This window comes from Pygocentrus nattereri, chromosome 14 (assembly GCF_015220715.1).
Source record: "Pygocentrus nattereri isolate fPygNat1 chromosome 14, fPygNat1.pri, whole genome shotgun sequence".
Classification (NCBI taxonomy): Eukaryota; Metazoa; Chordata; class Actinopteri; order Characiformes; family Serrasalmidae; genus Pygocentrus; species Pygocentrus nattereri.
In genome coordinates, this window is record NC_051224.1 from 15,522,358 (window position 1) to 15,537,124 (window position 14,767).

A 14,767-nucleotide genomic window follows, 5' to 3' on the forward strand; every position below is an offset into this window, starting at 1 on the left:
CGCACGAGAGATCCCCTGGAAAAGTGGGAGAGATTTCAAGGCGATCGACAAAGGTTCTATAGCAATGGCAAACAATAAAGGGGACAAAAGGCACCCTTGTCTAGTCCCGTGCAACAACAAGTAATAATCAGAGCGGATATCATTAGTGTGGACACTAGCACAGGGGGAAGTATATAACAATTTTATCCAAGAGATAAATTTGTTCCCAAACCCAAATTTGTACAAAGTTGAAAAAGATCCATTCAAAAAAAAAGTTCCATTCAACTCGATATTAGGCTTTCTCTGCGTCCAGTGAAACTATGATTTCAGGAGCAGAGGAGGAATGTTTTGTAAAATTTGCATTTAAAAGAGTACGGACATTAAAAAAAAAAGATGATGCCCTTTAACAAAACCATTTTGATCTTATGAAATTATATCTGGGAGAATATTTTCCAGCCGCAGAGCCAATGCTTTTCCCAGGATTTTCACTTCTACATTTAGGAGAGATATAGGTCTGTATGAGGCGTAGGAAGTGGGGTCTTTATCCTTCTTTACGAGAAGGGAAATAGAAGCCTCCGTGAGAGTTGGGGTCAAGGTCCCAGACAGCAGGGATTCATTATAAACTGCTAAGAAAAGTGGGGCCACTTTATCTTGAAATTTTTTAAAGAATTCAACAGGGAATCTGTCCGGACCAGGTGCCTTGTTGGTTTGCATGGCATTGAAGCAGCAATTTCTTCAAAACGTAGTGATGCATCAAGTTCCTTTGTGGTAGTGGGATTTACAGAGGGAAACACTAATTCTTCAAAAAATTGAGACATCTCAATGTCGTCTGATTTTGATTCAGATTGGTAGAGTGTCGAATAAAAAGATGTAAAAGCATCATTAATAGACAGTGAATCAGAACATAATACACCCGCAGAGTCCTTAATTTGAAGAATTAAACGCAATGCAGTCTGTCTTTTTAACTGATGGGCCACAAGTCTAGATGGTTTATCCCCGTGTTCATAGTAGTTACTGCGTGTACGCAACAACTGTTGCTTAGCAACAGCTGTGGTAATAAGATTAGCTTCGGCCTGTAGCTCCAGTCAGCATTTCAGCAATGCAGGCGTTGGGTTAACCGAATTAATTTTATCTAAATCTGCCATTTTTGTCATTAAAGCTTGTAGCTTGAGTTTATGCGATCTGTTTAAATGTGCTGTATATGAGATAATTTGCCCACACAAATAAGCTTTAAGAGATTCCCATAAGAGAGAAAATGAAGTTGTGTCATTCTTGTTTATGGCAATAAAATCATCAATGGAGGATAAAATGAAAGTATTAAATTATTGTCTGATAATAGTAGAGAGTTGAGTCGCCAGGGAGCTGAAAAAGAAGGGCGATTTGTAAACCATATATTTACAGATGGGGGGCATGATCTAAGATAATTATTGGATAATAACTGGAGGAACTCACTTATAAGGGACTAATAAGGGAGCTGTCGACAAAAAAATAGTCAATGCGGGAGTAGGTTTGATGCGGATGAGAATGAAAAGGAAAATTCTTTTGTGCATGGGTTCTGAAATCTCCAAGGGTCAATGATATAGTTTTTAGCTAGAAATTCAGAAATTGATTGGGACGTCAGAGATCGTGGTAGTGTGCGGGAGTCTGAACGATCTAAAACCGGGTCTATTGTACAGTTCCAATCTCCCCCATTATCAAAAGATGAGTGTTTAAAGAGGGGCTAGAACCAAATAGCTTATGTATAAATTTCAGATCATCGAAGTTGGGAGCATAGATGTTCACCAACAAAACTGGGGTATTAAACAGGGTTCCACAAATAATCAGATACCTACCGTTCACGTCCGCAATAATATTATCAGGAATAAACTGGACACCCCTTTTAATTAAAATAGCTACTCCCCTGGTTTTAGAATTGAAAGTAGAATGGAAAATGTCAGTGATTCCAGAGAATTTTAACCTATAATGTTCTCTAGTCTTAAGATGTGTTTCCTGCACACATTATAACATTATAACGTTATATCCGCCTTCAGACCCTTCAAGTGAGCAAAGATTTTAGAACACTTGATTGGACCATTCAACCCTTTAACATTCCAACTCAAGAATCTAACACCAGCTCTGTTATCAACATTAAGTAAAATGGAATCAGTCATTTGGATTGGTTAAAGCATTTAGGGAATAAAGTGAAAATAATACCAGCCGACAGAGGGGGGAGGGGGCAGGGGAAGAAAAAGAAAAAAAAAACAGTTACCCCAGCAATGTCTTCTACACACCCAAACATGAGGAGAGCTCAACTGGCTCCAACATGAGCGTAACCCACCTAGACAGTACCCCCGATAGCAAAGCATGGATCGAATGGCAGAACCTGCGGAGCGGAGGACTCCGTGACTAAATGAACCTGTGTACAATGTGCACACATATGTAAACATATGTATCCATGTATTTATACGTACATAACAGTCCTAATGGTACATAACAGTATTGAACAGTAAAAGGTGAGCAACAAGACTGTTTTAACAAAAATAAATAAATAAAAATAAATATCTAAAAGTTCAGCATGGGACTGAGCACAAATGGGAGTTTAAGTGAGAAATTGAAAAGCAACCCCCCCAAAGTACTGTAATTGAAGGATGAAACATCCTCAATGCAAGGAGGTTTCTGTAATCCAAAAAAAAAAGAGCAGTCATATATATATATATATATAGAGAGAGAGAGAGAGAGAGAGAGATGAACTTTATTTATATATATATATGTATATGTATATATATATATATATATATATATATATATATATATATATATATATCCATCCATCCATCCATTGTCTAAGCCGCTTCTCCGTCAGGGTCGCAGGGGGATGCTGGAGCCTATCCCAGCAGTCTTCGGGCGGAAGGCAGGATACACCCTGGACAGGTCGCCAGTCCATCGCAGGGCAGAATATATTTATTTATTTATTTATATATAAAGTTCATCTCTTTCAATGAAGTACAGCTAACCAACTATGGAGAAAAGAAGAAAGGAGAAGAGAAAGTCAATCTCCCAACTGAGTAGCGAGTCACTTGGTCAATGTAGCCACAAACCGTCCAGCCTCCCCAGGACAGGTGAAGTCATGGTGCTTACCACCAGTTATTCTAAGCTGTGCCGGGTAAAGAGTGCCGTATCGAATCCCCTCCATGGCACGCAGCTGTGTGCAGACCTCATTGAAAGCAGCTCGAGCTCTTGCCACCTTCGCAAATCAGGAAAGACCAAAAGTTTCATGTTTGAGACCATAATCCGCTGTTGACGTCTCGCTTTCCTGAGAATCTCCACACAGTTCTCATAATAGTGCAGCCTCGTTATGACAGGCCACGGTGGATCACCAGACTTCGGTTTGGGCGCCAGCGTGAATATGCCCTTTAAGAGGTTTTTTTGGATTTAGGAGATGTGCATTAGATTAAATTTTTTTTACATAAAACTTTCTTTTTGTTGTGTGGATTAAACTTTAGTGACTTTCCTGTGGTTCTTCTTTGTTTTTAATGTAGCACATGAACAGTCGCAGACATAAAGACAGATTGGCAGGAAAGCCCCCAAAGCCCAAATACAGTCCACACAGCAAGAGTCCACCTACTTCCGGAGTATCGGTGAGACATAAACACACACTCACACACACACAAAACCAGTCATTAAAATGCGATTTACCTATTTTTCCATAAGTGTCAACAATTTGGGAGTTATATTGTTCAGTTTGTGTGTTATCATGTGGAGTTCTGAATATCCTGTCTGTTTCTGATATAATGGCTTAATTAAGTCAATTAATATTTTTAGTTACTTAGTATTTATTATTCCTTACTTAGTATTTAGTATTACTTTATGTCAGTTTGCCATGAAATATTGAAACATCTTTTTCTGACAAAGTCTAAAGCCTTTAATGCAGCAAAATGTTCTTCCAAACATTAATGCCACCCATTTGACAGCAAGAGCCATTGAACTGTCCTTTGAACTGTCTGCTTGTGGCAGCTGCCTTTTTAAAGACTCTGGTAGTAGACACAATACAAACATCCATATTAATATGAAGGACATAGAATTGTCAAATGTGCTTCTATACAGAAGTGTCCATTGTCATTCAATCACATTTGGAAACAGGCTTCTCAAAGTATTGAAAATCCCAGCTATGGATGCATTCATACCATTTTTTTCAAACTGAGTGCAAGTATATGTTTTTTACCAATACCTTAATGAATAACCTACTTAGAATGAAGTAGCTGTTAGCATAAATGAGTGCAGTATACCTTAATAGTTAAATCATTGCAATCTAGTTTATTTTAAATGAAACGCATTAGCTAGCTATGTTAGATTAGTTACCCTGGATCGAGTAGTGTTGCAGTAGAGATGTGTGGGTTTTGTTCCACATCAGAAAAGTATTTCTGTACAACTGTAAGTAAAGTACAAAACCTGCTCTTCATGTCTCATTTTACAGTCTCTGTAACACAGTGACAGCAGAAATCACATCCTAGGCAAATGCATCCAAGGAGCTCACTTGTCCAGTTTCACATCTTGTTGAAGTCTTTTGATTGGCTGGCTGAGCAGTGAGTTGAATGTCTAAAGACTTTGCAGGAAGGTAAATCTCCAGGATTGGGGTTGGAGACCACTGTTTTAGATGTTACTGGCAGCACAGTGTATCACATTGAATAGTTAAATCGATTTCACAAAGTACAGTACAATGCTATTCTTATAGTCTTCGTTCTGATTTGTCTTTTAGCAGAGTGTCAGGTGGAATGGCTATGCAGGAGGAGCTGTGTCAGCCATGAAGAAAGTCTTTAACCAATACAGTCTCACCTCCTTGTCTTCACAGGTATGTAACAGACCTTGAATAGCTGAATAAAAGAATGGACATATACATAGGATTTACATCATTATATTACTACATTTTTTAACAAAAGTAAACTGAAAGACAAAATTGTGTGGAAACTATTCAAGATATCACTTTTTCAGTGATGTAAAAACCACCTCTAAGGCTTACATATCATCAGAACTTTTAGATGTGCGCTGTATATTATAGTCCAAAATAGACCCGCATGATGCTGTATTGCATTAAAGTCCACCTGTCTGTTGTCATAGTAAGCACCATCCATCATACTAAATCATATAATTTAAAAAATCTCGATTCTTTCCTAGAAATGTAATGAATTTTGCATCTAAAATGTCAAATTTTTTGATTGCATCTCCATGCACCAGCGGGTGGGGGAAAATATTAATCAGAAATATCATGTTTCACCCTACTGCATCTTGCACCCCTTCCTATCATCAAGAGAAAACAGAAGTAGCTAGCTCCCTGGTACTCCCTTGCTACATTTTCCAATTCACATTGAATATAAGAGGCTGCACTTGTGATGTTGACCTTTCTGCCAGATTTTGAAGATTTGGTTTTCACCTTAAAGTGTGCCCTCATTATCATATTGATGCTAATCAGGGTTGCTTTTTTGAACATTTTTTTCACATTTGACTTTGACAGTTTTCATCTGACTTTGGAAAGGGTTTGTTTCTCTACACGCTGTTCATCATAATTCTGTAACCTCTGTCTAGACCTGTGATGACATTACATGACTGACGTGCCTATTGGCTCTGGTAACTCATTTCCGTTCACCACATATCTCACTGCTGCTGTCACTCTCTCTCTCTCTCTCTCTCTCTCTCTCTCTCTCCTTATCTCTTTTAGACCAAGCTGGCTCTGCAGAAGCAGTTGACTAAAAATTTGACGACAAGCTTCCTTCCCACCCCTATAACTCCACCCACGCTTTGCACAGTGACGGCCAATCCCCTTGCACTGCGACACCCTGCTGGTGCCGCCTTCATTCAGACGCCGATCTTAGGCCCCACCCTCTTTCGGCCTGCTCCAGGACCACTCCGGGCCACACACACACCTGTTATCTTCTCTCCTTATTGAAGTATGCATAGAAATACTAGCACGCACACACACACACACACACACACACACATGTATTCATGGTGTGAAGAGTCACAGAGTTGCTGTCATAATGAAACCTTATATCTCTGAAATGGTAACTTTAGAGGAGAAGAAAAAAAAACTAATGTATGTTGTGTAACAGGATTATATTCTATGTTATTTCAGGCCATTTCTATCATGAAATGTTCATAAAACACAAAGGACAGCTGGTGTGTCCAAGTTGTGTAGAAAAAAATATATAAAAAATGTTTATATAAAAGTTATAAGCTTTTGTTATGACAGCGATGACAAATATGATTTAGTCTTACAGTCTATACAGATACACATACACTTTATACATGTTAGAACATACACACATACAGTGCACACTGGCCCCATTTACACCTGGCATTAATATACGACTCAAGCAATCTGGTCATAAGTGGACAGCACTAACTGTAGGTGTGAACAGGGTCTTGAAGGCGCATTGTGATCTGATTGCTCAAACCACCTTCAAAGGTGGCCAGGAAAGCTTATAGATACATAACATTTGTAATGTGAACCCTAAAGTGGCCCTGTTGCATCCCCAGCAACAACGAAGGACCACGTCATCAAATACAATGTCACAGCAGAGATCAAAGCAGTAGCATAGCTTAATTCTTTGTCTCCTGTCCCAGTTGTTTTTAAGTTGCATTACCAGTCTCGACCTGAATATTTGTAACAGCTTGTACATGTACACAAACAAGGGCTTGTGGCACAAATGCAGTGATATAGAAAAATCAGTCACGAAAGCCGATAATAAGTGGTCACTGGAGATGCATTCAAAACGTGGAAACGGCAGGAGTGAACGGTGGTGCGTTTCTGTCCATTTGTGATCAGATCATTGGAGACAAATACTAATACCAGGTTTGAACAGGGCCACAGACTCTTCGGAAATGCATTGGATTTACTTGATTGAAATGTGTACCCTAATTTCTAGATGAGTGAAATGCTTTGCATTACCACGGTTGTTCTCAAGCGTAACCTACACTCTTAGCAAAAAAGATTCTACAGTATTGTGATAAAGTCAGAGACCCCCCTTCAATTGTTTCAAATCTTCAATTGTTTCAAATCTTCAATTGTTAAACAGCCATTAAGTACAAATTCTTTTTTGTGAGATATTTTGGAGAAGATAAGATATAAGATAATCCACTAGCATAAGGAAAGGGAAAGTTAAAGGAAATTAAGTGAAAAAACAGGAAGTTCCCAGGAGTTTACAAAACTAGAGTTCAAAAAATTATTAAAAGATACAGAACAATGGGACTCCTAACAACTGTACAAGACCTGTTAGACCATCAATACTGTTGCCACTAGATTAACAGCACTCATGAACAGCTTTCATCTTTGAGAGAGAGAGACGAGAAAATCAAGCTCTACTTTTGCTTTAGAACTGAAAAATCTATCTAAGCCCTATCTAAGCCCTTACTTGAGAAAAGGAATTAGGTTTAAAACAGGAGAATGTTTGCAAATCAGACAAAGAATCTGCTGGTGTTCTCAGAGCAATGGACTGACCAAAATCCAGACTTTAGCAGACTTTAACTATATGTGTTTGGAATTAATTGGATCGTAGCAGCAGAAAAAGCAACAGAACATCTAAGACTGAAAAACTTCCCTGCAGATTTCTATGAAAAACTGAAAGCAAGTCTCTTGAAAAGAATGGAAGCTGTAATAAAGACAAGCAAAATGAATGACACTATGTTTAGATTTTTTAATATTTAGGATTATATTTGATAGGATATTTAATTGCTGAGGTTTCATTTAAATAAGCGATGGGTCTCTGAGTTTTGTGCAGTACTATATTGAGGACCAAAAAATTGTTCTATGACGTGTAACCTATTTGGTGCTTACCAATTTTTGTTTCTATAAATAGCTGCATACAGCAATTTTCCGTCATAGAGAAGAACTATTTAACCATGCAAAGGAACTGTTTATGCATTCAAAAGCTTCGTAGAGTGTTCACAGTTCTACATATAACCATTACTAAAGAACATTTTTAAGGCTGTATGTAAATTAAAGAACAAAATAAAAATATCAAAAATATTCAAATCCAAATAATGTACAGATTTGCATGAAGTAAATTCAGTGCATCTTTTTTTCAGTGCAATGTCCAAACTGACACACACATAAACACACACACATACATCAGTTCCCTGCACTCTCCTCTAAGACTGTGGCACTTACTAAGGTGTCACTCTTGAACTATGCAGCGCAGAGAGGTAGAAAGCATAAGATAGCCAGTGAGAGATGGATGACTCCAGAGAAAACAAGAAAATGGAAGCATAAGGAGGAGAGTAAATGCACACACACCCCGCAGGCTGTGGGCGGGGCCCTAGGGACTTTATTGACCCACCCACCTCTCTCCATTCCTCCAATGAGGTGTTAAGTGATAGGCCATGCCTCCTGGGAATTTCAGCTTGAGTGGAGCCTCTGGCTGGGACCTCGTATGATTTTATAAGACATTAATCATAGGTTTTTATTGTGCAATTTATTAGAAAAACAATAACATTAGAGACGTAGAGCTAATTTTTAGTGAGACAAATGCAAACATCCCTTTACTCGATGCCTCATGAATATGGGTTTTTTTTATCTTTTGACATTTTTGTTTCTTTTAATAAGTGTTTAAGCCTTTCATTTTTCATCATCATTTCACTTTAATGGTTCTTCAGTATGAACAAACATGTTATTGCTCCCCCAGACTTGACCAAAAGAGCTGCCGCTTTGCATCATGGGTAATCATCACAGAGTTAAACTGAATGCAGGTGTAACGGATCGAGATGACAATTTGCAGGCAAATCAACCCTCTATTGCTAACACGTATACACCCGCGCACACGCTCGCACACAATCAGTGTTCCAATTTCTTCTGCATAGATTAGGTGATTTTGTGAGTCAGGCAGACAGACACACACAAAGATGAACACACACACACACACAAAGATGATTATGATGGTAGTCACAGTTTGACGTGGCCTTTCATGTTGGTATATTTTGCTCTCAGTATTGTCTCATTAAGGCTTCACAAAGGTCAGCCTGTCCGTCAAAATTTGTCTCCCATCTCGCGTTGATTAAGATCTAAACTCTCCCCATGTGATTTGTGTGTGTGTGAGAGTGTGCGTCTGTGATCAGTCAGAGCCTGATCTCAAGACTTTATTCTCTTGTACACGCTCCATTCAGTCCATGTGGTGCAACCGCACCCTCTGCTGTAGAGAGCATGTAGCACAGTCAGAGCCCCATTCTGATTCTAATATAACCTAATACAGGCAAAACAGTTTCTAACATGCCCTTGTTGACTCATCCTCGCTGTTTCCTTTGGTTGGATTCCCAAAATGCCATCTTAAGTGTCTTACCAAAAACAGGTAGGCCTGTTTTACACATACTACCTGCTGCAGTGAGTGCTGCAGCTTCTGCTCATGCACACAACATGCGTATACCATGGAACTGTGCTGCAGCTCTATATTGGAAACGGACACTAACTGTAAACAAGTTCCACAGACACTTTTTACCTAATAAAGACTCAAACTAGCTACTTTATATTGCTTAAACATCACATCCTACATTTTTCTTCCTTTCAATTTTCCCTTGAGGTCCGCTTATGTTGTTTTCATTCATTAATACACAAAAAAATGCATTTTTACCTGACCATTGTCCAACCTCTTTAAAAAAAATTAAACAGGCTATTTTTGTTACTGTGTCTTAAATACTTTCTTTGCTGAGATCTTTGGTCTGATTACTGGCCTGTATTGCGTCTTTTCAAAAAGCAAATTTGGCTGAAGCATTCCTAATAATGAACTTATAATGAACTTAAGCTATGCGTTTCAGCACTTGGCAGTCCCACTCGCTGAGTTTGCATGGTCTGCTGCTTCATGGCTGAGCTGTCTTGTATCTATTTCACAATAATAGCACTTACAGTTGACCAGGGCAGAAATTTCACAAACTGACTTGTGGCAAATGTGGCATCCTATGACAGTTTTCTGACAAGTGATTGGAAAACCACTTCAAGCCAGGTATTTTGTTTTATTACAACCATGAATGGTATAGTATGTAGGTTTTCATAGTTTAATTCACTATATTTTTCTGTGTAGCATGTGTGGCACAAGGAAAAGATGGACTTGATGCCTATGGTCTAGATGCTGTGCTGCTTCTGAGATGCACTCTCATGCCGTATGAACACTCTAACCTGTTAAAATCAGCAAAATGAAAAGAGATATTCCTCCATGCAGAGGTAGTATGTGAGAAACAGGCCTTGCTGTTTGTTTGTGCTGGGTGAGCATCAGGTCAACAGAATTGTAGACCTCAGCAGCAGAACTTGCCCAGAAATAATTGTAATCTTGACACAGTTTCTTTTTCAGTCTTAGAACAATAGTGGATAAAGCTGTTTATAAACCAGAGCAATAAAATACTTTAAAAAAAAATCAAAACTAGAACATTCATTTCCTATGTCCAAACTATGTAGCACACTGCTGTATATGTCACACGTGACTGTGTTACTCTAATAGCTTGCTAGTAAGCTAGCTATGGGCAACATAGATATCAACAGTAAAAAAAGGACAGTGCAGCACCTGACGTAGGTGCTACACACTTTAAAGCTGCGAGGAGAAGTCAACAAGAACACGCTTTCGGAAATGATATTGAAATGTTTGCAGAATTCCCAATCTGATCTAGGATTGGTGTTTTCTTATTTTGGGTGGTCTGAGGCTTCTTAAATTCGATTCTGGATTCTGCTGCAATAGGTGTTGCTCCTGCTTTTATCTGTTACACTTACTACATTCTTATGTTGCTGTATTTCCATGTTCTGAATTATTAAGTTATTTTACAAAGTTTTTATGAAGATTACTTTAAAAATGTCTATCTATATTAGGTTAAATTTTATCAGTAGATCTGAAAATAGAGTATATAGAGTCTTTATCAGATTCATTATTGTCATTATTGTTATGATAAGAACAGTTTCCATCTGAGGGTCTATTGTTTTGTTAATACGTACAAAGATACTAGAAGAAGTTGATACTCCAAGAAGGATTCTGTGTATTTAGTTTGGGATTAAAGACATGGGAGTGAAGGAAAGCTCCGAAGCTTGCAGTCAAGGATGGATCCTGAGGGGCAATTTGGGGCGAATCGGGGCCTCTGTTTCTGCTCCTTTTGAGGAGAGAGCACCCCCCCTGGAGAAGCCCATCGGCCGTATACATGGACAGAAGTTACCATCAGCCATGCTGGAATATGCTCAAACAGGGCAGAACCTGGATCAGAAAAAATTGACTGTGTTACCATTTGGGATGTACAAAGTAATGACTTTTCCTGGATTTTCAGAACTTTTGGATACTCCTGCTTCTCTCTCTATGTGTGTGTGTGTGTGAGTGAGTGTGTCGATATTCTTTGTACATCCTGGCAAACCCACACTCATTTGCATATGTGGGTGTAAATGTGAATGAAGTTTGGCTGGCCGGCTGGTCGCTTCAGGCTTAACTCCTGCCTCCAGAACTGCTGTTGTGGAGTTTAATATGCATTGTGGCCTGGATAGGTCATAATGTTACTAGCATACTAGCTGTGTGCTGATTACTGAAAGGGAAATTCAACGGATTTTTTTTGTTTCTGTGTCATTCAATCATTGAAATGCGAGCAGTCTTTCAGAGTGGTTTGATGTGGTTCACTGTAGAGAAACTTACTGACTCAGTGGTGAAAGGAACCAGAGGTTGTGATGTATACACAAATGTTGCCATTTTATTTGCTATTCAAAATGATCAGTGTGTTCTGAGTATTTATATATAATGTTGATAATCTGACAATATGGTTATTTTTGTTGCACTTCTCAGCTATTTATGGCTTTTAAAATATGTTTTAGTCCAAAATCTTGTTGTAAAACAATGTGTCAGGCATCGGAAACCATATTTGTGATCTTTATTTAATGTCTTTTTGTGAGGAAGCTTTTAGAATCATTAAACTCTTCAGACGTCTGGTTCCTGTCACCACCATTCTGAACAATTCTGACTCAAGAATAGTGTATTTCTCATCAAACCACTATGGATGACTGTTTACATGTTTAAATTTTTAAAAAGTAGCAGAAATTTTGAAAAACTTTGTTAGAATTCTGCTTGATTTAATTTTTCATGCATTGTCCCTGGATTACCCTGTATATCTTCCCTGCTTGTCTCTTCAAATTCAGTATTTTGAGCAATAACACTGTTTTGAAGCTGTAACAGCCATAATGAAGTCTGATACACTTTTCCTTTTGTATAAACAATGGAAATTTAGCCATGATTTGTACCTTTCTCTGTGACATTGGCCATCTCTCTCTGTCTCTCTCTCTCTCTCTGTCTCTCTCTCTCTCTCTTTCTTTCTTTCTTTCTTTCTTTCTTTCTTTACTCTCTCTCTCACCCCCTCCGTTTTGTACAGACAGTGTTACTGTTTGTGTAGTGTCAGAGAAAGAGGGGGTCTGTGACATTTTCCTGGGTTTATTTTGCACTCTGCAGAGATTGAATCTGTGTAATGGAACGTCTAGTATGACAGGGGGCAGCCATGGCAACATCAGTTTCCAGGAGTGACAAGACAGATGAAGGCATTTCCCAGCACTTTACACACACATACACGCAAACACAACCGTAGAGACTGTCTTCAAAACTCTTATTTGTACTTTCCTGGTTCTGTGATAGACTTAAATGTTCTTTATTTTCTGTTATAACAGGGCAGCTGCTAGGATCGTCTGCTAGGTTCCTGTAACAGGCCTTTCTCTGCTCTCTTTACTCAAAATGCCAAGTTTTTCATCCATAAGCTCCAGTAAGATGTTTTTTACACTGCAGCTTTTAGCATAACTTTGATTGTCATGTGCAAAAGTCAGACACCACCCTTAATTTATTGATCTATATAAATTATTAATTTTCCAGGATATTTTTATAGGGATTAGACACAAAGTTTAAGAAAGGGGAAAGTCAAAGGGAAATAAGTGGGAAAAGCAGGAATTCCCAAAACTGGAGTTCAAACAATTACTGAAAGTTGCAGAGAAAACCAACTGCAAGACCTGATAGACCACCAAAACTGTCCTCAACAGATAAACAACACTTACAGCTTGTACAACTCCCAGACAATGGACTGACCACATTAGTCCACCTGAGCACAGACCTCAACATAACTGAACGCATGAGATTACTTGGACCATGAGAAGCAGAAAACGCAATTAACTTCTAAGACTGGACATTGGAGGTGTAGAAAATCATCCCTGCAGATTTCTATAGTGAAGGCAAAGAGTGGACACACTAAATAAATTAGTTGTTGAGGCTCCTGTGTTATTTTCTGTGCAATACGTTCTCTGCTTTTTTCCTGGCACTGAAAAATGATTCACTTGTGTTTAAAGGCTGAATTGACTTGATGTTAAATAAATAAAGGGTAGTCTCTGACTTTTGCACAGTACTGTGTCTTACACTGAGAAAAATGGCATCATGGCAAGTGAAAGTACAATCTCACTGTGAGTTTGTTGTAATTTGTAGATATTTATTTTTCCTGATTCTTAAATAATTTAATTTGAGTTATGTAGTGAAATGATATTAAACTCACTTTATATACAATGGCCCCAAAAGTATTTGGACATATGTGTAACAATTAAAAATACGTTATATTCATTGTGGTTTAGAACAAAATGTCAAACCAAATTGTGTTTATTTTTAAACAGACTCCAAGTCTTTTTGTTTGGAAAATTCTTTCAAAAGGTGGCTGGTGAGTTTAGACTGTTATAGCTTGAGCAGTTTCTTTTGGACTGTAAATTGCTTTCAAAATGTCCTCGTACACGTCTGAGCTCATCAGTAAACCCAAGTTCACCAACACCATTTAATTGAAAAACAGAACAACAGCCCCAGACTTTAACATTTGCTCCTCTGTGTTTTACAGAACCCTTAGTTCAGTCTGCTTGGAACTCTTCTCCAGACTTTCTGCACTCAGAAAGTCTACAATAAATATTTTATGAAGTCACCTAAAGAACCTCATTAAAACTTACTAATGGCTAAACTCTCTAAATGTTTTTTTAGGGACCACTGTAAATACAATATTGATAATACACTCAGAACAGTTTCATAATGAGAAAAGTTTAATATTTCTTACATTGAAGATGTTTTCACTTGTCGAGATGTATATTTTTTGCAGTGTGCACAAAAGCACCCACGCAAAGGCACACAGAGACAGACATGAGCACATGGTCAAAAAGCACAAATGAATGTGTCCAGTCTGCCAAATACATGCTTATGTAATAATTCCATCTATATTTCTGTGTTGAGAGTGAGTGTGTATGTTTGTTTGTGTCTGTCGGTGTGTGTGTCTGTCTGTCCTTGTCTATATGTGAACTGTGCTGTTCAGAAATCTGTGAAATACCACATCAAACAAATCAGACATTTCTAAAAGACGTTGGTCAAACGAGAAGATGACCAGTACTCTCTTGAAAGGGACATGGCCAGTATTTATGGATGGAAACCCATGTGTTATTTGTTCATTGTACTATTGTCATTGCGTCTGATAAGAACAGTAAAAGGTGAACGTATTTTGAACAGTTTTTGATCCTCGCTTATCCTTACGTTGGTTGCTATTTCTCTGTACAGAATGTGAGTGTGAATATGAATGAAAGTGTGAGAGAGAGAGAGAGAGAGAGAGAGAGAGAGAGAGAGAGAGAGAAATAAATCAATTAGATCTTCCACTACAGCATGTGCCTGTTGTTTCTAGGGCTTGTGGGAGCTGATATTATTGGCAGGGGTGAGACAGCTCATCATAATGCCACGCTCCATAATGACAGAGGTGTCAAAACAGCACTGAAGCCTGAGGCCAGTCTAACTCACCTCCCTAACTCTATCACTCACCC

At 38.4% G+C, this 14,767-nt stretch overlaps 1 protein-coding gene across 4 annotated transcripts in view; it reads left to right on the plus strand.

Annotated features, from left to right (window-relative positions):
- The window catches only part of znf385c (zinc finger protein 385C), a 151,745-nt gene extending 137,286 nt beyond the window's left edge, over positions 1-14,459 (plus strand). For 3 of the 4 annotated variants that reach the window (XM_017721222.2, XM_017721224.2, XM_017721225.2), the window contains 3 exons: positions 3,498-3,596; positions 4,715-4,807; positions 5,672-14,459. In XM_017721222.2, the coding sequence (XP_017576711.1) occupies positions 3,498-3,596; positions 4,715-4,807; positions 5,672-5,899 (420 nt within the window). In that variant the 3' untranslated portion in view covers positions 5,900-14,459. The remainder of the gene's footprint in view (positions 1-3,497; positions 3,597-4,714; positions 4,808-5,671) is intronic. The other variant, XM_017721223.2, reaches the window with a different exon arrangement.
- The last annotated feature ends 308 nt before the right edge of the window (positions 14,460-14,767 follow it).